Source organism: Gadus chalcogrammus, chromosome 21 (assembly GCF_026213295.1).
Source record: "Gadus chalcogrammus isolate NIFS_2021 chromosome 21, NIFS_Gcha_1.0, whole genome shotgun sequence".
Taxonomy (NCBI): domain Eukaryota; kingdom Metazoa; phylum Chordata; class Actinopteri; order Gadiformes; family Gadidae; genus Gadus; species Gadus chalcogrammus.
In genome coordinates, this window is record NC_079432.1 from 9,545,821 (window position 1) to 9,566,081 (window position 20,261).

The following is a 20,261-nucleotide window of genomic DNA, read 5'->3' on the forward strand; positions in this document are numbered from 1 at the left end:
GTGTGTGTGTGTGTGTGTGTGTGTGTGTGTGTGTGTGTGTGTGTGTGTGTGTGTGTGTGTGTGTGTGTGTGTGTGTGTGTGTGTGTGCGCGCGTGCGTGCGTGTGTGCGTGTGTGCGTGTGTGTGTGTGTGTACAAGATGTGCAACTGAAGGGTCTACTTGAGGTTCGAAGGGTCGAAGCCTGTCTGGGACACACGTCTGGCCGAGTCTGAAGACAGGTACAGACGAACCAGAATATAATCAAATATTATTGTAATATGTCTTATTGTATCTGTTAGTATTAATACAGCTCAGAGAGAATCATTGATTTGTCTAACTTTCTGGAATAGACGCAGTCACATCCAAAACAGAAATCTGACTCCATTGAGGTCTTAAATCTGATATTGATAAATTTGCAATTTAAATATATATAGATATAAATATATTATAGAGACACATTAAATGTGTCTCTATAATACTTCAACACCATGAAAATAGCATGTAATGCTATATAATAATGGAATTTCTGCATTCAAGACAACAATGTTACCATATATGAGAAGGGACAGAAATACATCTAGACAAAACGAAACGGCATGCTTAAATTGAGCCTAATGGTCGCTGTTTGAACTGTATGGCTGCTTCGATATCCATTTTAGGAAGGGCCTTTATTGTCTCACCTTTGTTCTGATAACGGCCCCCACCCCCATCGACAAAGTGCGAACGAATGGGAGCGTCACGAGCATATAAAGGGCTGGACGAGTGTCACAAATACAGTGTGACTCCGAGATCCCGAGCAAACGCCACCGTATACCGCTCCCACGCAGCTCTATAACTTCACCGGACTTTCTGCCCTACTGACCTTTTCCCGATGGATTCTCTCCGCGTTTGCGCTCTGTGCGTCGTGTTCATCGCCGTCGCCAAGGCTTTTACGCACCAGGATATGAAGGACGCGCTGCTCCAGAAACTGGGTCTGGACGAGATTCCCAACATTGTCAAGAGGGATTTGGAGAATCTAATTATTCCGTCTCACATCAAGAGCAAATACACGTCCATGCTGAAGCTGCATCACAGCAGAAAGCGCAGATCGTTGCCAAGTCTGGCAGGCATTCTGAGAGGCATTCCTGGCAATGCAGGTAAAAACAGTTTTCATATTTAATAACATGCTTTACAATAACATGCTTTACACTAACATAATTCCACACAAAAAAATGGAATTATGTTAAACGGAATTAAATATAAATGCGGTTTAATATCCGATATGGCCCACTATTTCAATGCGTAAATAGTTCGCTTATGTACGTTAATGTACTCGATTAATTGTCTACCACATTTAAATAAATTTGAATTAATGACACATAATCACCATGTCTAATCATACTGTGGTCCTCCGTCTGTGTGCTTCAGATATCTCCGGGGAGTACGTATATTCTGACACTGCGCGTCAACGCATGGTGTTCGAGATGGACGCGCGGATCCCGGCCAACAGCGAGGTCACCATGGCCGAGCTCAAGCTCTACAAGAAGGCCCCCCACCACGCACGCCCCGCCGGGGGGGACAGGAAAGCCCACCGGCCCGTCAACAACGCCCGGGTCAGCGTCTACTGGGTGGACGTGTTGCCCAACGGCGCCAACCGCACGTCTCTGGTCGACTCACGGTGAGAATTAATACTGGCGTGTGAAAGATCTACAAACAGTAACACCGATAAGGGGTGTGTTTCGTGTCATGCTGTTGTCAGCCACTGATACACACTTGTTGTTTTACATTTATTTTTAATTAATCGCCCCTTTTGTTTTCCTTTCGCTTATTAGGTTGATCCCAATCCACGAGACGGGCTGGAAGAGCTTTGATGTGACCCAGGCGGTGCACTATTGGTCCAAGGCCCAGAGGAAAACACCTATGCACCTGGAGGTGTGGATCGAGGGCGAGAGACCCGGCAGTTACGCGGCAGAAATGGCCAAGAGTGTCCACTTTACCACCCAGGAGCAGGCCGGCAACACCCTGGGCAAGCCGGAGCTCATCCTGTACACACTCAACCTCGAAGAATATGGGTAAGGACGCGCGCTTTGATATAGCCTACAACGATTATGGCATCCGTGTGACATTTAGTCAATGTAATTGATTCCCTTGTAGTCGCGATTACCATTGAACCTTATGTAGAACCTATGCCTGTCTCGGTGTGGCATCTAACAGGTCCTCTCCTCCTCTTCTCCCGCAGTTCTCGTGGCGACTGCGATTCCAATCAAAACAAAGACACGTGCTGCAGGGAACAGCACTTTGTAAATTTCCGCGCGCTGACCTGGACGCAGTATTGGATCATAGAGCCCGCGGGCTACCAGGCGTTCAGGTGCACGGGAGGCTGCAAGCAGCCCCGCCGCAACTACAACGGCTACAGCTACGGGGAGAGGCGCTGCACCGTGGCGGAGAGCGCGCCCCTGCCCATCATGTACCTGGTGAAGAAGGGCGAGTACACGGAGATCGAGGTTGCCGAGTTCCCCAACATGATCGTGGAGCGGTGCGCCTGCACCATGGACAATGTGTCCATGGTGTGATGATGATCGGCGGTGGTGGTGGTGGTGATCGATGAGGATAGTAACCAAACCAAAGATAGTACTTTTCTATTTAAATTGGGATGAAGTGATTGGGAAGGGGGATTTGGGGACGCGCCAGCTCGGCTACTGCTGCTGCAACGAACTGGCCAAGCACGTTTTTGTCCAGAAGCACTTAAATGTAATATATTTTGTAATTAAGTGGACGTAACGTCGTAACGTTTTGACATTTGTATAGCTGGTATGGGATGCCAAATGAATAATTACATAGACTGTTTGACTGTTTTTTATCACAGAGGTGTTTTTATTTTGAACATAATTGTACATATGAATATGAAGTGACACATTTTCAAACAAAATAAAAAAATCTTGTTTCATTAACATCTTTTGCCTCTGTCTGTCATCGGAACGCCAGGTGTTCTCCTAATACGTTTAAATGAATGCATCAATCCAAGTGCAATCGATAAACATACAAAGCTCAAGGCCTTTAACACCCTAGTTTACACTTTAAACCACACAGCAAACAATATATGAAGTACTCAGTCACTGACAATGATGAGAAAATACATTTAAGCACCAACCCCCCCCCCCCCCCCTCCCCTTCTCAAAAGTTAAATGGCATATGGCCATGGGTGTGTCAAGGCAAGATTATTTATATAGCACATTTCATCCAATATAGACTCAGCGTGCTCAGGTGTGGACGGCAGGGGGCGGTCTAGAGGGAGCATAGTGAGAAACATGCTCAGAATCCACATTAACTGAGAACAGTTCCTGTATTTACATTAGGCTTAGGGCAGGTAGAGAGGCTCCCGGGGGCCCAAAAGGTTGCAGATCCGTAGCCAATAGCAACGGCTCTGTTTGCTCGCCCACCAGGGGGTTAAAGGTCATTCACTAATATGTTAGCAAAGATGGCAAACACACAAACACACAGGACAAAGCTGAAACAAAGCTGGCTGTCTGGCAGGGAAGTGGATTCCCCGCTAACAGGCAGTGTTTGCCCGAGTGAAAGACAGACAGGAGACCGTCGGAGATTGGGAAGGAGAAAATGAATCTCAATGAGGCATTTACTTATTTCATCACTTCTCTTGTCAGTTGATCCACAAACAGTATAATAATTATCCAAAGAGATATTTTTTCAGGGGCAAGGAAATTACCTTTATTGAAATGTTTGAAGAGGTTAAGATAAAAAAAAAAAAACAGTTCTTAATTTGGAACTTAAATATCAGCATTGTTAAAAAAAAATAAGCCTACACATAAAAACATATCTTAAATACTAGAGATTTTGATGAGCACATATTTTGTGTAGCAACATAAAGAATATATATTTGCTATCATATATACTGTAAAACTGTTAACTTAGCTGCAGCAAGTACCCACTATATTTACAAGGGAGATGGTAGAATTTATTCATAATACGTTGACATTTGGTTACAATAATTGTATAAACGAATATACTTTTTAATTATAATCACATTAAATTATCGGCTGATATCAGTTAATGTAACATTCATGCATGGTTCAAAAAGTGGTGACCTATGTACACGTGTTAATAAATATCAACAGTATTAAAACAAAAAAACAATTTCCAATTTTAGTCTTCATTAACACTGTACGCAACCTCTCAACAGGAAAGTTGAGTTTATTGTAGTTTACTTGTTCCAACAATGAGGCGGCTATTGGTGATTGCCTCCCCCAAAAACTGTTCCAATAGGGATGTCGACTTTGCTCCACAACATTCAACTGTTCTTCCTCAATAGTTTGGGAATAGGCTGTGCTTCTAATTTGTCAGTTGGGACAGAGGTGTTTTAATGGTGAACATGTTGCGATGTTGTGTAGCCCTTGTTTTATCTGCTGGTGTCAATGAAAGCCGTCAAAAGATTCTTACTGCTGAAGCTGAAATATTTACAAACAAAAGATACCATGTCAATCATCAGAATTGGAGTTTATACAAAAAAATGTGAAGACTATAACGGACAGACCTCATGCATGCATGAAACACGTTTTTTTATATTTCTGGACAATTTTACTCTCACTTATCAATGATTCAATGTTTTTCAACAGACCTCTATGGTAAAAAACTCAATAAATTAGGTTAAAACTAATTTCCTCACTGTACACCTGGATATTATTTAAAAAAGATTTTAGATAATTCAAAATTAGTCAACTATGCCATGTAAGGCCTTAGCATTACAATTAAATACGAAACCTGGCTGGGCATAGAGCCATGTGCATTACAATGGCTAATACCAAATTGAAGTGTGTAGGGGTTGCCTAGGAGACTGCGCCCCTCAGACGCTGCTGCCTCCAGGTGAGACCCATGTCCTCATAGTTTGAACTATAGCCAATCAGGGGGCGCTAGTTCAAGGGCCCGTTTTAACCCACCTTGAACGCAATCAAAAGCCACAAGCCAAAGAGGGTTTGTTAAAAAAAGCAAACGGGTCTTTTTATTGCAAGTCTATGGATTTTTAGATCACAGGCTTGGAAGTGGAAACAAAAGGACACAAAATAGAGCCGAATAACTGTCTTAAAGTCACCAGGCGTGTGGGTAGTATTGTTTGATGACAGTGGTCTAAACATAAACAAACTAACACTTAGCTTAGCTACCGAGCTTCCTGTTGGGGAGCAAAGGACTCTATTCAATACCGTGTTTCATTAAGTTCTCACAAACTAAATCAAGCAACAACAAAAAAAACAATATATTTACAATCCTAAATATAAAAAAGGAGAAATCCAAATTTAACAAAAAACGGCAATGATAAAATGCATCAATCCGAAGACAAAAAAACCAAAAACATTCCTAACATCTGCATTTCCAGCTAACTTTCAGACCCTTGATCTTTAGCAGGAGAGATCTTATCACGTAGGTTTCTTCTATTTAAAAACATGCTTTTTTAAAAGTTGCGGGAAAACTATAGTTATAAAAATTTACAACAGAAATAAAAAATGAAATAAAAACGGATGTGGATAGAGGACGCGTTGAAACAATGGTGTACAGTAGATAACATTGCAGCCCCCACAGAGGCCTTTATATTCTCCTCCATCTCCCCCTGCCCTTCCCCTGTTCTGATGTGGAATGTTGTCGCTCCGGATTGTTTAAGTCATTGCAGTCAGTTGGTTGGTGGGGCTTTTAAAATGTGGGTTCTAGTAAAGAAAAATTGAACGGGAAAAAAACAAAAACAAAAAGAGCTTGTGGATGTTCCGTGGCTAGTGGTTGGTCCGCCGGGCCACCAGTGCTCTAGAACACAGTCTCTCAGTAGTAGCCGGGCTGGTACTGCTGACTCCATGGCTTCTGGTTCCAGAACTGCGTTGGAACACATGAGCGATTAGAAGAGACCCACGCACAGTTGACATTTACATGTATTCTTGGGACCTTGCAATTTGGTCTTTAAAATGAAATGAGCATGTTCTTATTAGCACAATATTTCAAGTCATTTCCCTTCGCACTCCTAATTATGTCAAATAAATTGACGTCAAAAAGACACTAGAGAAATGGTTAGTCATTCAGTGAAGGAGGAACTCACCCCTTGCTGCCAGCTCTGGTTGAAGGCCTGGGCCTTGTCCATGCCAAAGCTTCCGTTCCTGTTGTTTCCACCAAAGTTCCCGCTATTCCTGTTGTTCCCGCCAAAGTTGCCGCCACCGTTCTTGTTGCCGAAGTTACCACGGTTACCGCCGCTGCCACCGCCGCCGCCACCGCCGCCCCTCTGCTGGAACTGAAACACAAGGCGGGAGAAAAAATTAAAACCCAACAATGTCAAATAACCGTTTGATTTGCCTCCAGGAAATACACGCACACATTCTTATTAATAACTAAAATAAAGGTTAGTATATAACAGTATCTCCAGACAAGTTTGGTCTGTTTTAAGAGACTGCGCCGAATCATTAAGGGAGACCCACCTGTCCGAAGTTTCCACGGCTTCCACCGCCGCCGCGGCTACTGTTGCCGCCGCCCCCTCGGCCCATGTTGCCCCCCCGGTTCATCGGGCCGCCCCTGTTCATGGACCCACCCCGGGGGCCCAAGCTGCCGCCCCTCATGGGGCCTCCCCTTGGAGAGCCGCCCAGGCTGGGCATGAGCCCGCCTCCGCCGCCGCCACGGTTGTAGTTGCCCCGGTTGGGGTACCCTCCCCGGAAGGCTGGAGGGGGCAGGAACCCACGTGGGGGCCGGTTGAAGCCGCCCCGGGGGCCGGGTGCTGGAGACAGGAGGAAGAATGATGAATTAATAAACGTAGAGATCTCTTGTTTACACTCGTGTGGTTACCTCCGCAGCCTTGTACTAAACTATCAAAAAAGAACAGTACAAAATAAAGATTATTTTATCTTAATTGTCCTTCCCCTTAATGTTGCTGAAACAGTTATTTAGGAACCGAACAGCGACCGTCGGTGAAAGTTATCCTGTTGGCGACCTGATGACCGTCCGGCGCTACAGAGAGAGCATGGACAGCTTGGATAGGTTGCCTGATAATTAGAACCCAGTTGGCGTTTGCCTTCTTACGGAATTGTACTGCAGTATTTGCTATATAAATGTATATACATGTACACGATTTCATAACATCTGCAGTTACAACTTTCCCCACATGGGGTTCTAAATGCGATCCCCTTGTTACCTGGAAACAGCAGTACAGGATTTCTGGCAAAATATTGAGAAAGACTCGCGTCATGTCCGTTTAGTTAGCAACTCCTTAAATCACAGTGAGTGCCCAGAGCCTCACAGCCCATATTTCTAGCCCCCCCCCCCCCCCCCCTAACCCAGGCCCCGCCAGGGAGGACTCCCTTCATCACAAAGGGAGAACCCTTGAGACCCTGCCTCAGAAGGAGAACCTCGTCCCGGACAGACTGGCGCTCCGCTCACCTCCTCTGAAGTTGCCTCTGTTCTGGAAGCTCCCGCGGCCCCGCTGACCGGGGCCCCCGCGCTGCCCGGGGCCGCCGCCGCCGCGGCTGAACTGGTTCTTGTTCCCCCGCGTGCCGCCGCGCAGGCCACCGCCGCCCCTCTTGGGGGGCATGCCCCCCTGGTTGGGCCTCTTCTCGGCGGGCAGCGCCGTCTTGCTCTCCTCGCGGTACTGCTCCAGCAGCTTGGCCGCGTCCTCCTTCTCCAGCTCGCCGAACGTCACCCCGCAGAAGCTCTCGCCCTCCTCGGGCAGGGAGAAGAACCCTGGGGGGGGGCAGAGGTGTTACTGGGAGCCCGTTGGCAGGGTATGGTAGGTTTCATGTCAACACGTTTATTTATGGCCGCTTAGAAGCAAGTACATATTTGTGTAGAGTAACATTTCATGTCTGAAAAAAGATGGGAAATATAAACCTTGATATATTTTAAAACAGGCTCAGAACTGCCACATGCTTCTAATACGAAGTGGCCAAGCCTCCATTTTATTATACACGTTTAGGTCCATCTCTACCTGTATCCAGTATATCTGCAGTTTAAGTGTAATGTCACTGTGGACATGGTTGTGTTGTACCTTTCATCTTGAGCAGGGCGTGCTCGGGAACCTCCTTGCCGTCACTCTCCGCCTTCTTCTGGGCCCTCTGCTTGTACTCCTCGTCTGAAGGGCATACCACCACCGCCTTGCGCTGGAAGCCAGCGAACAGACACATCTTCCTCTTCTGGCCCGGGGCAGACAGGTTGGTCTGCAGGGAGGATGGAGAGGGGAAAGGACATGTAAGGACACAACCAAGTGATATTTGATCTAAATGTACTTTTGGCAATTTTGCATTATTCTCACCATATAGTTCCAATTTGTAATCATGGATTAATATGGTACTTTTATTTATTTATCTAAGAAGCAGCCAACGAATGCATTTAATAGTGATATGAAACAGAAATACCAAATATTTCCATTGCAGTGCTATAAGCAGCAAATATACATTTACTTTTATTAATAACTTATGATTTCCTGTTTACTACCAATGGTTAATAAACTCACGTGGTCCAGGATATAGTTCCTCTTCTTACGAGCGGCGATCTCAATGAACTTCCCCAGGAAGAGGGGAGCGCGCTGGGAGATGGCCGTCAGCTTGGTGGTGTCCTTGGACTGCCTCTTCAGACTGTTGATCTGCATCACGTACAAACAGGATTACTCAGTATGGCGGGATCTAAACTATTTGTGTATCGACGGAAATGCCTGCGAGTGCTAGGCTACGCTAGTGATCCCCGAGCTAGTGGGTGAGGAATTAGAAGCACATGAGATGTAAGGTCATGACTAGCCCAAAGAGTATGTGGCTCAACTAGAGCAGCAAGGCATTAACACTGGCAGGGGTTAGAGTTTGATTCCCCACTGGGGTCCACCAATGCAGAAGCAATGAACACATAGAAAATAGATTTAAATTCTCAATGCGTTGGATAAATACAGGTCAAGTTCAAATGACGGTGCTTTAGATAAAGTTTGTTACATTTACTATTTGGCTCATTTAGTAATGAGAAGTTATCCTTTCCCTTAATGTTGCAGAAACAGTCATTTACAGACTGAACAGCGACCGTCGGTGAAAGTTATCATGTTGGCATCCTGTTGACCGCCCGACGCTACCAAAACAAGCAGGGGCGGCTTCGATGGGTGCCCGAGATTCAGATGGGAAATCCTAACCCACGATGGGAATTGCTTGTGTCCCAAAGTCACACACACACTTAATATTAAATGAATGCAGAAATGACCAATGTAATTTCTAAAATACAGAAAGTCTACATAATAGACTACAACAGGGGAACATTATTCTATGCCACAATGTATTGTGATAGGAAGAGGTGGGCAGAGGAACAGAATGACTGACCATCATCTTGTCCACAATGGTGTCACTGCCCAGGATGTAGTATTTTCCAGGGCTCTCCTGCACGTGGTTCTTGACCCATGTGGTCTTCCCTGAACCGGGCAGCCCAACCATCACGATCATCTGGAACACAGCGCGGGGGGGGGGGGGGGGAACACGTCAGAAAACACATTTTAATGTCTCGGCCAATGAGATGCAGCCGGATAGGATAGTTCATTATTTGCATCTTCACCAAGAAATTCTAATAAACATTAACAGTTGGTATGGTTTTCTTTACACATGAATAAAAAGTTCAGCCTGTGACGGTTTCCCCGAACTTAAGTCAGAGTTAATAATGTATAAATAAGAAAAAACAGTTATGTGCATGGATTTTGGCGGGGAAATACAAAAATCACATAAGGACTAAATAAACAACAGCTTCCGCTAACAAGTCCCACACCCGTTGACCCTGGTCTCCCCGGAACCCTTTACATCAAGACACTTGTATCGCCATGGTTACCTCGCAGTCGGCCTTGGTGTCGGGCCCCTTGGGGCCGCGGGTGCGCTCCTCGAGGGGAACCTGCTGCAGGAAGGTGTAGCCCTCCACCCTGGGGAAGTAGGGCTCGTCCAGCTGGCCGAAGTTGAACTCCACGGCGCAGTTGTGGCAGATGACGTGGGGGAAGAGCGCCTGGCCGGCCAGCGTGTCCTTGGGGACCCGGAAGGCCACCGCCGCCTCACCGCCGTTCTTGGAGAACGACATCTCCACCTCGTCCGCTTCGAAGTCCTGGGCAGGAGAGAAATCTCGTGTTTACACTCTCGTTTGTGGTTACTTTTTAAAGAGATTCAGCCGACTTCAACTAAAGGTTTGTAAAAATTGAACTAAACAAAATAAAGCTTATTTTTATCCGAATTGTCCTTCCCCTTAATGTTGCTGAAACTATATTATAGTTATAGCAACATTGAACAACATGGTATTTAGGAACCGAACAGCGACCGTCGGTGAAAGTTATCCTGTTGGCGACCTTATGACCGTCCGGCGCTACAGAGAGAGCATGGACAGCTTGGATAGGTTGCCTGATAATTAGAACCCAGTAATCGTTTGCCTTGTTAAGGACTTTGACTGCAGTGTTTGCTATATAAATATACATGCGTGTATCGCAGTAACAACTTTCACCACATGGGGTTCCAAATGTAAATGCAGTTACCTTATGAACTGGAAACTTCAGAATTTCTGACAATTGCATGCAACAAAAATATTGCTTTGATTATTTTTTCATAAGTCTTAAATCACAGTGAGAGCCCAGAGCTTTACAGGCCAGATTTCCAGACACCCCCTCATAAAAGAAAAACAGTTATGTACACAGATTTTGGCGGGAAAAGTCCCATTTAAGTCCTTGAGAGGATTTAACTGATTTAGCCAGTCAGCCCTCCAGATGGTGGCTCTAGTGGGCCATGGGGCACACTTCAAGTACTTTAAATTGGGGGAGTTTTGGCTTCTAAAACCCCAAACATGGAATTTGAGCTGATTGCTATAAAACTGAAAGGTTTACCAAAATGTGTGACCGGCCCCTACAGAAATCATTTAAGTTTTGTCTTTCACTTATTTTACGTTGAATCGGCTGTACAATTACACGGGTTGTTTTGTTATGCAGGTATAGCATTTTTGTGTTAATTTTATCGATTTTGTGAATTCCATTTCATTTTTCTCCACCCTGTAAACCATGACCCTGACATACGTTAGGAGAAATAAAGTAACTTGATGTTGCCTTAGTCTTATGCCGTTAATATGGCTTACAGCGTTTGAAAAATAAGAGTTTAGGCTTCTGCCATTTTGTACAATAGCGACCTGAACACACACTGATGGTTGTTCTTACAATGAGGCAGCAGACGACGTCGTTCTCTTCGTAGGTTTCTCCAAAGTCCTCTGTGACGCAGTTCACCGTCTTCTTGGCCTTCCCAGAGTAGGCGTAGGAATGCTCCTCCTCGCCTGCAGACAAGGGAATAAACTGTTATTAGTTTCTCACTTCTACACAAGAAAATGTAAACACAGCCAGAAACGTGGCTAGAATAAATATTGCCCATCATGCAATGCAATGCAATGAGTAATTGCAGCCATTTTACGCAATCTCATCCCCTGCATGACCACTGGAGGGCACTGCTTAACCAATTGCTTTAAATAAGTAATCAATGTTGAAAGGGCAGTAGAAAATGGAGCTAGTAGGCTTTGTATCCAATTTGGTGGGTTACTCATCAAAAAAATTCCACAGAAGCAATCATCAATTCTCAAAATTCAGTAGCAACACAACTCTTCATTGAGTATAAAAGAAGCCGTAAATCGATTGCACTGTCCACCAACTGATTGAGGAACTCACCCAGCAGCAGACTACCAGTGGCCAGGGACCAGCCAACCTGGACGTCATGGATCTCCATGTTCTTACTGGAGATGTGCTTCACTGGGATCTTCTCTGTAATCTGGGGACGAAGAACAACCAAACATTAAAAGGTTTGATAATCCAATGACTGCAACAAAATGAAGTTTATTTTTCTTATCTGAATTGTCCTTCCCCTTAATGTTGCTGAAACAGTTATTTAGGAACCGAACAGCGACCGTCGGTGAAAGTTATCCTGTTGGCGACCTGATGACCGTCCGGCGCTACAGAGAGAGCATGGACAGCTTGGATAGGTTGCCTGATAATTATAACCCAGTTAGCGTTTGCCTTGTTAAGGACTTGGTGCTGCGGCCTTTTCCAGTTCATGCTGCTATTTGGTACTCACTGTGGGAAACTATCAAGCCATTTTTTCATCACTGATTCAAATTCTGATTAAAATAAGCAGATTTCAGCCCATGTTGTCAGCTTCGGTCTCAGAGCCCACAGCACATGGGCGTCGACAGACTCATATCTCAAGTAGCGGATGCGAGAATGCATGCTCCTGCCAAGACGTACCTTCATCTCGAAGCAGACCTTCCCAGAGTTCAGGCCGTAGCTGGCACGTCCACCAGACCACAGGTAGGCAAAGCTCTCCATGGTGAGGGACGAGGCGCTGTAGCGGTCCCGGGACACCTTGAAGTGCAGGTCGCAGTTGTCTGGTAAAACAAGGGGAGCCAGGAGTCAGGAAAGGCATAGAGCCAGATCACGAAAGGTTTGGAACCAGATTCATTACACGCCCGGAACTGTGTTCATTACTCAAACTCCAGACATCATTGACTTAAAAGAAGCTAGGACTATGGAGTAGGCCCTGGCGATTAATCTAATTTTGATTGCGATTTCAGCGTCAAACGATCATAAAATGATCATAATCGAGTTAGGGTTAACGCTTTATTTGTAAAAAATATCCTTTATAGAAAGGGCAGAGGAGCTGGATACATATCTGTATATTATTTTAGATTTGAACATTTCCTTTATGAACATTTTGTGTACTTTTTTTAAAAGGCGAAATTTCAAAGTTTCCAAACTCAAAAATGATCATTTAAATAATCGTGCTTTATATTATCCCTTTATTTCCTCCAAATGATTTAAAAAGAAAATATTGATTATCTAGCAGGTATTGCAAAATGGTGGCATATTTTTAAATGCAGACTCAATTGCAGTATGCAGGATTGATACACTTTGGTACTGAATCTGGTTGTCAAAAAAAGGACACGTCAGCGTCCATGAAGACAATTATTACTGAAACCGATGCATAAATTCATCCAAGACATAAGCTAGTTTGCTTCTTAAGCCCAACTGGTACAATGTAATATTTCTTTAAATTCCAACATATTTTAAGTGCCTCTTTGCATCAGTTTACCAGCACTGCAGAAAGATCTACTTTTCATTAGCTGCTTTAACAGGAACACAAGGTGTCATATCATGTACAGCACCAGGAGCACTCACAAGTATCCAGGCAGACTTTAGTGTCATCAAACTCTTCGTCCTCTTCTTCCAGCGGTGGCACAGGGGATTTGAACGAAGCCCTGAAAGCGAGACAAGAGCACAGGCCGTCAGACAGAAAATTCGGGCCAGACAGACGGGCAGACAGGGTCGGCAGTCACACGCAGAGCTTGTGAAGGTGACTTTAGGCTCCACCTGCTGCAGATTAGGATGGCCAGACAAAAAAAAAAACACAACTGGCAAAGGAAAAGTCTGGCAGGGTTGTTTATAGTGGGAAAAATAACAAGAATGGCCCACCGTTACGGGCCGCACTTACCTTGCCGAGTCCAGCGTAATCAAATCAAAAACCTACAGAGACAAGAGCTCAGACGGACAGTCTTCACCTGCCGGGCTCACGGTTGCTAAAAGCCATGAGGAGTCTAGCCCTACCCAAACCACCACGGATTCCCCCTCAATCTTTATCATAAGTAAATGGTTTCCAGATCCATTAAAAAAAAGTCGCCCATAGGGAGAAGCATTTTGGTGTATCCAACTGCTTTTGCTTGAAATTCCTAGTGAGAAGGTCATGGCTACCTCACATTGTTTCGTTACAACAAGTATTGGCACATTTTGCATGCACAAGACAAATGTAACAGGCTAGAAATTGAGCAATGCACATTTTAAAAAGCTAAAACTAACACCACAGCTACTTACCAAATCTGTAGCGTTTTAAGAACCCTAGACAAAGCTTACTTAAAGAAGCATATAATGTATTTAGGCTAAAAAGTGCATGTAATGTAGCATAAACTGATGGTCAATAATTCGCTCAATGCCTGTGACCAAAACAGTGATAATGAAAACAAATTAAAAAAAGTTTGTGGGTCTGTTGTTAACCAGTGCCCATGACACTCCCTCTAAACACAGGGTTTCAGCAATCTTGTGTCTTTATAAAAGTGCAGTTAACAATTGGGCCAGGTTAGGAGATTTACAGAGCCACACCTAAACCCGAGTGTGTGGTCCCTTTGGCAGTGCAGCACAAATCCTGTAGAGGTATATGCGTTTGTGGGGAGACACTTGGCAGGCCCTTAAAGTCCCGAAGTTCCATTTGTGACATGGCAGAGAAAGCTAGGGATGGTCAAGAAAAAAAAGATCCCGCCGCCCGCTTCCATCAAGTAGACCAATGGAGTTAGGATTCTTGGAAGAGTCATTGGGAGCTCCATGATTGGTGTTAATGAACGGGTTGTTGTGTTCCGTCTGAAGCATACACACAAGACGTTTGTCTTTTCCTGCGTGTCCAGGGCAAATGAAAAACAAAAAAGTGACTTTTCAAGCACATGCACCCACACGCACAGCCATTCACACATGTCACCTGCGCCGGAGGGGAGAAAGGTGCCTTGTAAATACACACACACAAAATGCTCCCACACACGAGATGAGACAAATATAGCACCTGAACACCGTACAATTGTTAACACAAAAAAACAAAAAATAAAATACAGATGACAAAATACACCAGTGCGAGAGCGAAACGATGGCGACTCCCGAGTATCGAATTCTTCCGTGGGGCGGTCCAAAAGTTTCCGGAAATGTTTGCTAAATCCTTGTGTACTACTCTGCAGCCGTGGTTTCCCACCCTCCCTCCCATCCCCCACTGTTTTTCCTCTATAAGCAAGAGTGCACTTTCCTCTACTTTCCACTGTGCTCTTGTTTGAGCAGCCTGATTTTTCACCTTGAAGACACAATGGGCTCTTGGAACATTTACGTGTCATGGGAAACAGTACTCAATATTCATTGATGGCTTAAAATGTATTCTGCTACATAACAGCAGTGTTCTGTTAGACACAAATGTGAGTGGCAACTGCAACAAAGTCAAATGGTAAGGTTCTATAAAGTAGTCGGGATGGACCCTCAAAACATGTGTGAAATTAAAGTTATCGTTAAAGAAATTCCATTGTAGTATAATACTTCAAAATAATAAGAGGGTTTTTGTTACTGTATGCTACTTGAGTGCATTGGCTCTTAAAGCCAATACATATATTTTATTAAACAAAGCTTTGTATGGCGCTTCGGGAATGCCGAAGGCCATTTTGGCTCTGTCCCATCCTTACCAGCTGTATTTGTTCTCTTCAATAAATTCAAAGTATCCCCTTCCATGTTCCTCCCGGCGTCTCTTAACACCCTTCTTATTCTTCTGATCAGCATTCGTGTCTTTGTCCGCATCCCCTTTGGAAATAAAACAAAGATATAGAATGAGGTGCTCCTTTTTTTGAGAGAAGAGAGGTCGGGCTAGCAGTTGGGTCTCGACCCACGCAGAAGCCCGTGTTAATACTCAATTAATTAATTATAGAGCATCAACTGTTAAGCAAGAGGAGACACCTCATTGTTACAATGAAGACATTCAGAGTCCATAATGAATATAACAGTTGTAATGACCAGGTGGTAGTTACTATGTAAACTGGTCGGGGTGAACATAAAGACAACGGTATTTAATGGGATTGGGAACATACGTGTAAAATAAAGATAAGGGACACTGCTGTTCTAAAAGGTTATCTGGTATATTCTTGAGTGTGTGTGTTTGAATGTGATACGTAAATCATGCATGGGTATATCTGCCTACCTGTGCTGCCCCCCTTTACCCCATCATTTGGCTACCAGCTAATATAGAAAGAAACTCATTTCTTTGATAAAATTGAAAGTCTATCGCCACGCCAAGAGGAAATTAAACACGTGCAACACGATACGATTAAACACGACCAATAACCGCAACATCTCCGCGATATTAACTTCAACAATCACATATTCTGAATAAGGTTGGGCTAGCTAGTCGAAACTAGCACAGCACCGTGGACACAAAAGAAATGTAGCTCGCCAGCTAAGTCCGAAGCGTTAGCTGGGAAGCTAACCGCTAACCAAACAGAACCGATACCCGTGGATTTAAAATGAATGGCCAACTCCACCATCCGAGTTCTCCGATAACGACCGAGCTCGCCACCAACTCTTAACTTTATCCGTTTATCGTAAGAGTCCGAATAAACCGATCATTTGTTTGCTAAATTATCGATACTAAGACCGCGGAATAGCAAGGATGTGTAGCTACGGGCTAGGCTAGGCTAATGAGGTCACGGCGGCTAGCTCAACATTCAATCACTTCAGCCCACCACCGACTCAATCGGCAAAACCGACACCCAGCCACGGAGCCATCCAACACGTTCAAACACAGCCCAGAAGACTCACCCTCAGCAGCCTGGTCTCCGGGCTCACCGTCCTCTGCGTCGATTTTCTCCATGTCGTCCACATCAGCCTTGAGCATGGGGTCCATCTCCTCCTCCTCGTCGTCTTCCTCTTCGCCCTCGCCCATTTCGTCGTCCTCGGCAGCAACGGCGGCGCCCTCAGCGCCATCTCCATTTGCCGCTTCTTCGACTTCTTCTTCTGCCTCGGCTTGCTCTTCTTCTCCCTCGGCCTCGTTGGCCTCCATGCTTTCTTCGACAAGGCTTTCTGCCTCACCGTCACCGGCCTCTTCTTCCCCCATGCCTTCTTGGTCAGTGGCCTGGGCGAAGCCCTCGTCTGTGGGCGCGGGTTCGTCCCCGGCCAGGGCCTCCTCATCCAGCGCGGCCTGCAGGCGGTCCATGAGCTCGGCCTTCAGGCCCTTGTCCGACAGCTGACGCTTCTTCAGCTCGTCCTTCAGCTCGTTTACTTTCAGCTTCTTCACGTTAATCGAACTCATGTTGACGGTGTATTATGGAATACTTTAAATTAAATAAAAAAACAAGAGTTACGACAACAAATAATTCACGGGCGCTTTTGTAAGCGGATGTAATCTCAAACTGCGCCAAATGGCACCCGCGTTGCTAGCCCTTTTCACCGGCGAAATGAGCTCAGAGCAGTGGCGGCGAGTGTGGGGGAGGATGAAGACGGCGCTTACCGTAACTAGTAGCAGAGCAGCGCACTTACATCCCCCAATAGCCCATCTGTCACAGTCGGTCAGACCTGATCACAAAGAAAACATTAAAAGCAGGGCATCCATGGAACTGAGAGAAATGGATCTTATGCTAATTTGACGAATTTTGGATGTTGTAGTTAAAACGATAATCGACTTATAACCTATTATACGTTATGTTTTAAACATAGGCGCACCCTAGCCTAAGCATGTTTTGATTTAGCATTGCACGCTAATAGTCAAACATATGCCTTTCCTATGAAATGTATTAGGCCTACTTGAATAAATAATTTGACTTTCCCCTTGAAAACGTCGATTACTGAAGTATATAGCTGAAAATATTATTGATACAAATAAAGCAGCTATTATGACCTTCCCCCGTACCATTATACAAAAATAAAAGCAATAAAAAACAACTAAAACGGAGTCCTACTGAAAAGATTACTGTTACACACATTTTATATTTAATGACCATGTACCACAGCGAGGGAGGGGCTTTAATCGATTTTGTTTACTTATGTTATCGTCATTTCATTATAGACTATATTTTAAACGTTACACTTAAATATCAATAAATGTAATAAAGGCATTACATTTCTTAAACAAAAAATACGGAAAACCTTAAATATCCGATAGGGAGCGCAGTTGGCTTGTTGCATAGAGGCCCCGCTAGAGCTGTGATAACGGTGGGGTCTTTGTGTTTTTTAGAATCTGTCAGAATTGGATTGTCAATGATTGGCCATTTTATTATTCAAAGGTATAATATCCCTTTATTTATAATAGCAACATAGTGATATGCCTAATCGTGAGAACCACACCGATTTAGTGAGTGACCATAACTGAGCCTGAATATCCGTATATTTTGTGGGGAAATAAGAGCAGATTATTTCCCGGAATTAAACCCGGAATCAGATTAGGATTCTGGAAAAAGGCTGGCTTCACGGGGCTAAAGAGTTCGTTTGACCACCCGATCAACCCATTAGATTAGACTTTATAATAAAGCCACACTACTCTTTACCGCCCCCTGGTGGAGAACCTCAGACGTTCACGTTAATTCATTCGCCGGACGAGGATCGACAAGTGCGCTCCGCCGCTTCTTCCTCAAGGTCCTCAAGCGCGCTCTTTCTCACACACATCTGGACTGAGGATGATTTCAGCGGAGCAATGTAACATTGTTTCAGCATCCACGGGAAAACTTAACTTAATTATGGGATTGTTCCTTTCGGGGTCTTTCGGGTAAAAGTAGATTAAACCCTATACTCGCTGCCTTTGTTCGGCTCTCTTTAAAGTTACGATGTCTTATTTCCCGTGGAAAGAGGAGAAATGTTCCGACGCGGTGAGAGGAACGCGCTGGGTAAGTCCAACTTGTTCACACCTAATGAAAACCGAAATTTGGTTCATAAGCGTAAATATTATTTAACTCATATTCGTGAATGCCGTCTTGCCTTTGGAACAATATTGATTAATTGTTAATGTGTTATGGGTGTGGTTCGCATCATTTCATGTTGCTGCCCCAGGTCCGTATACAGCGCATAGCGGACGTCCCTCTTTATGTGATCCAATTATTCATTTTTCGCCCCTCTCAGACCTCACAAGTGCCGAATTACAGTAAAACCATCGCGTTCTTGAGGGACGACTCCCCGAGTGGTGAAGTGGATGTCTGCTGCTCATCCCGCTCAGAGGAGCGCCCGTCCCCCGAGGGCTTCGGGACGAGCGCCGGAGACCCGCAGCGGAGCATGTCCTGCCAGAAGACCGTGAAGTCTCTAGCGGGACAGTTCGGGGGATCGTCCGGGGATAATGGCCGTTTCTCTCCGGCTCTCTCGGCCGGGACGGCCCGGTGTGGACTCGGTATGCCGGTGGCGGTGGATTTAGGGGCTCGAAGATCAGAGGAAGAGAGAAAAGTTGCGCGCTGTGACAAGTGTTCGCTGACCCTGGTGGCGCTGAAGAAGCAGGCGCTCAGTCTGCTCGTGCAGAACCACTTCTCCTCCAAGGTAAGCGCATCGCGGGGGCACTCTCCTCCTCTTCAGATGGAGGATAGTCGAACAAAATATTACAGATTTGTTGCTAATGTATAGCCCATATATATATATATATATATATATATATATATACATATGTATAATAAATAGTCTACCACTACTACTAGTCATAATAACAATAATAATACAAACAGCAATAGTTATAACATAGCAATCCCAACTGTATTATTAATTTAGAAGATAAATAATATAAATTTGGTCTAGGGGCCTGCACGTTGCTGGTTTGTTTATTATGTGTAATCAACGGTTTCCTTTGTTGTTGCAAGAGGCAATGAAAGAACCAATGTGGGCATATGCTTTATGCTTAAAATAGTGCATTAATAGCATCGTATATTTCAACATTTCAATAAACGAATCAACATGTGATTCGTATTCCCGTCCCCGGGCCGTTTGTTAAGTTCTGACGAACGAGATTCGCGTCCCGTGCATTCCCTATCCGCTATCCGTCCTCTATATTATGCCACTCAAAACGAGGAAAGTAGGCCTACACCATGGTGCTGTTTACGTACGAGTGTTTCAAATTGTCATGAATATTTTATAAGGGCATCGCTGTGCCCCCCCCCCCCTCCCCCCACGTCTGTCCCCCCTCAGGGGAAAATATATGTATTTTATATATTTTTTAACCCGTGGGGTATTGGTATTGGGACATCGTGTGTTCAGTTCAGAGACCGACCGCAAGTCTACGTCAGAAAGTGTTCGGGAGGGAAGACCGGATCCTCAGACAGACAATCGGTGGAAATTTGATTAATATAACTCCTTGCCTGTGTATTGATTTAAGGGCACGATTTTCTCCAATGCACTTGAGCCTCTAATATACAATTTATATGTGCAGGCCATCAGCAAAGCGCTTTAAGAGCTGTCCATCTCTCGCTCTCTCTCTCCTCTTCCTCTTTCTTCCGCTTCTCTCATCTCTCTCTCTCTCTCCTCTCTCAGCGCTCTCTAACTCAGTCGCCTCTCAGCAGTCTCAAAAAGGCTCTGCATCTCACCAGTCTAAATATCTCCTCTCTCAAATCTCTCTAGCTCTCTCTCAGCTCCTCTCAGCTTCCATCTCCTCTCTCATCCTCTCTCTCCTCGCTCTCAGCGTCTCCGCTCTCTCGCCTCTCCTCGAGTCTCATCTCCTCGCTCTCTCTACTCTCTCTCTCTCTCGCTCTCTCCTCTCTCTCTCTCGTCTCTCT

At 44.9% G+C, this 20,261-nt stretch overlaps 2 protein-coding genes, 3 non-coding genes and 1 pseudogene across 5 annotated transcripts; 1 reads left to right on the plus strand and 5 right to left on the minus strand.

Annotated features, from left to right (window-relative positions):
• Positions 1–849: 849 nt before the first annotated feature.
• Positions 850–2,686, plus strand: LOC130374978 (left-right determination factor 2-like). The gene is made up of 4 exons (XM_056581962.1): positions 850–1,114; positions 1,386–1,635; positions 1,790–2,029; positions 2,197–2,686. Exons 1-4 carry the CDS (start codon positions 850–852, stop codon positions 2,528–2,530), a joined length of 1,089 nt encoding a protein of 362 aa, XP_056437937.1. The 3' UTR covers positions 2,531–2,686.
• Positions 2,687–3,144: 458 nt separating this feature from the next.
• On the minus strand, positions 3,145–17,012 carry LOC130374397 (heterogeneous nuclear ribonucleoprotein U-like). Its single transcript, XM_056581137.1, has 14 exons — positions 16,345–17,012; positions 15,219–15,333; positions 13,135–13,214; positions 12,205–12,344; positions 11,632–11,731; positions 11,134–11,246; positions 9,780–10,043; positions 9,284–9,403; positions 8,443–8,571; positions 7,978–8,146; positions 7,374–7,673; positions 6,422–6,714; positions 6,049–6,237; positions 3,145–5,828 (listed from the first exon to the last, which is right to left on the minus strand). The coding sequence occupies exons 1-14, from the start codon at positions 16,832–16,834 to the stop codon at positions 5,778–5,780; spliced, it is 2,553 nt and encodes an 850-aa protein (XP_056437112.1). The 5' UTR covers positions 16,835–17,012; the 3' UTR covers positions 3,145–5,777.
• On the minus strand, positions 6,845–6,983 carry LOC130375100 (small nucleolar RNA SNORA16B/SNORA16A family). Its single transcript, XR_008893775.1, has one exon. It is a non-coding gene; the product is annotated as a small nucleolar RNA SNORA16B/SNORA16A family (small nucleolar RNA).
• Positions 8,939–9,077, minus strand: LOC130375099 (small nucleolar RNA SNORA16B/SNORA16A family). The gene has a single exon (XR_008893774.1). It is a non-coding gene; the product is annotated as a small nucleolar RNA SNORA16B/SNORA16A family (small nucleolar RNA).
• Positions 10,168–10,337, minus strand: LOC130375104 (small nucleolar RNA SNORA16B/SNORA16A family; annotated as a pseudogene).
• On the minus strand, positions 11,813–11,951 carry LOC130375101 (small nucleolar RNA SNORA16B/SNORA16A family). Its single transcript, XR_008893776.1, has one exon. It is a non-coding gene; the product is annotated as a small nucleolar RNA SNORA16B/SNORA16A family (small nucleolar RNA).
• Positions 17,013–20,261: the final 3,249 nt, after the last annotated feature.

What these genes read in the sequence shown, in the direction of transcription:
- LOC130374978 (XM_056581962.1), top strand. Translation starts at nt 850, where the DNA reads ATGGATTCTCTCCGCGTTTGCGCTCTGTGCGTCGTGTTCATCGCCGTC. An exon ending in ACGTCTCTGGTCGACTCACG is followed by an intron (nt 1,636 to 1,789) that starts GTGAGAATTAAT and finishes TTCGCTTATTAG; the next exon opens with GTTGATCCCAATCCACGAGA. An exon ending in CTCAACCTCGAAGAATATGG is followed by an intron (nt 2,030 to 2,196) that starts GTAAGGACGCGC and finishes CTTCTCCCGCAG; the next exon opens with TTCTCGTGGCGACTGCGATT.
- LOC130374397 (XM_056581137.1), bottom strand. Translation starts at nt 16,834, where the DNA reads ATGAGTTCGATTAACGTGAAGAAGCTGAAAGTAAACGAGCTGAAGGAC. An exon ending in TAAAGTCTGCCTGGATACTT is followed by an intron (nt 12,345 to 13,134) that starts GTGAGTGCTCCT and finishes TTGTTTTACCAG; the next exon opens with ACAACTGCGACCTGCACTTC. An exon ending in CACTGGTAGTCTGCTGCTGG is followed by an intron (nt 11,247 to 11,631) that starts GTGAGTTCCTCA and finishes CCTTGTCTGCAG; the next exon opens with GCGAGGAGGAGCATTCCTAC.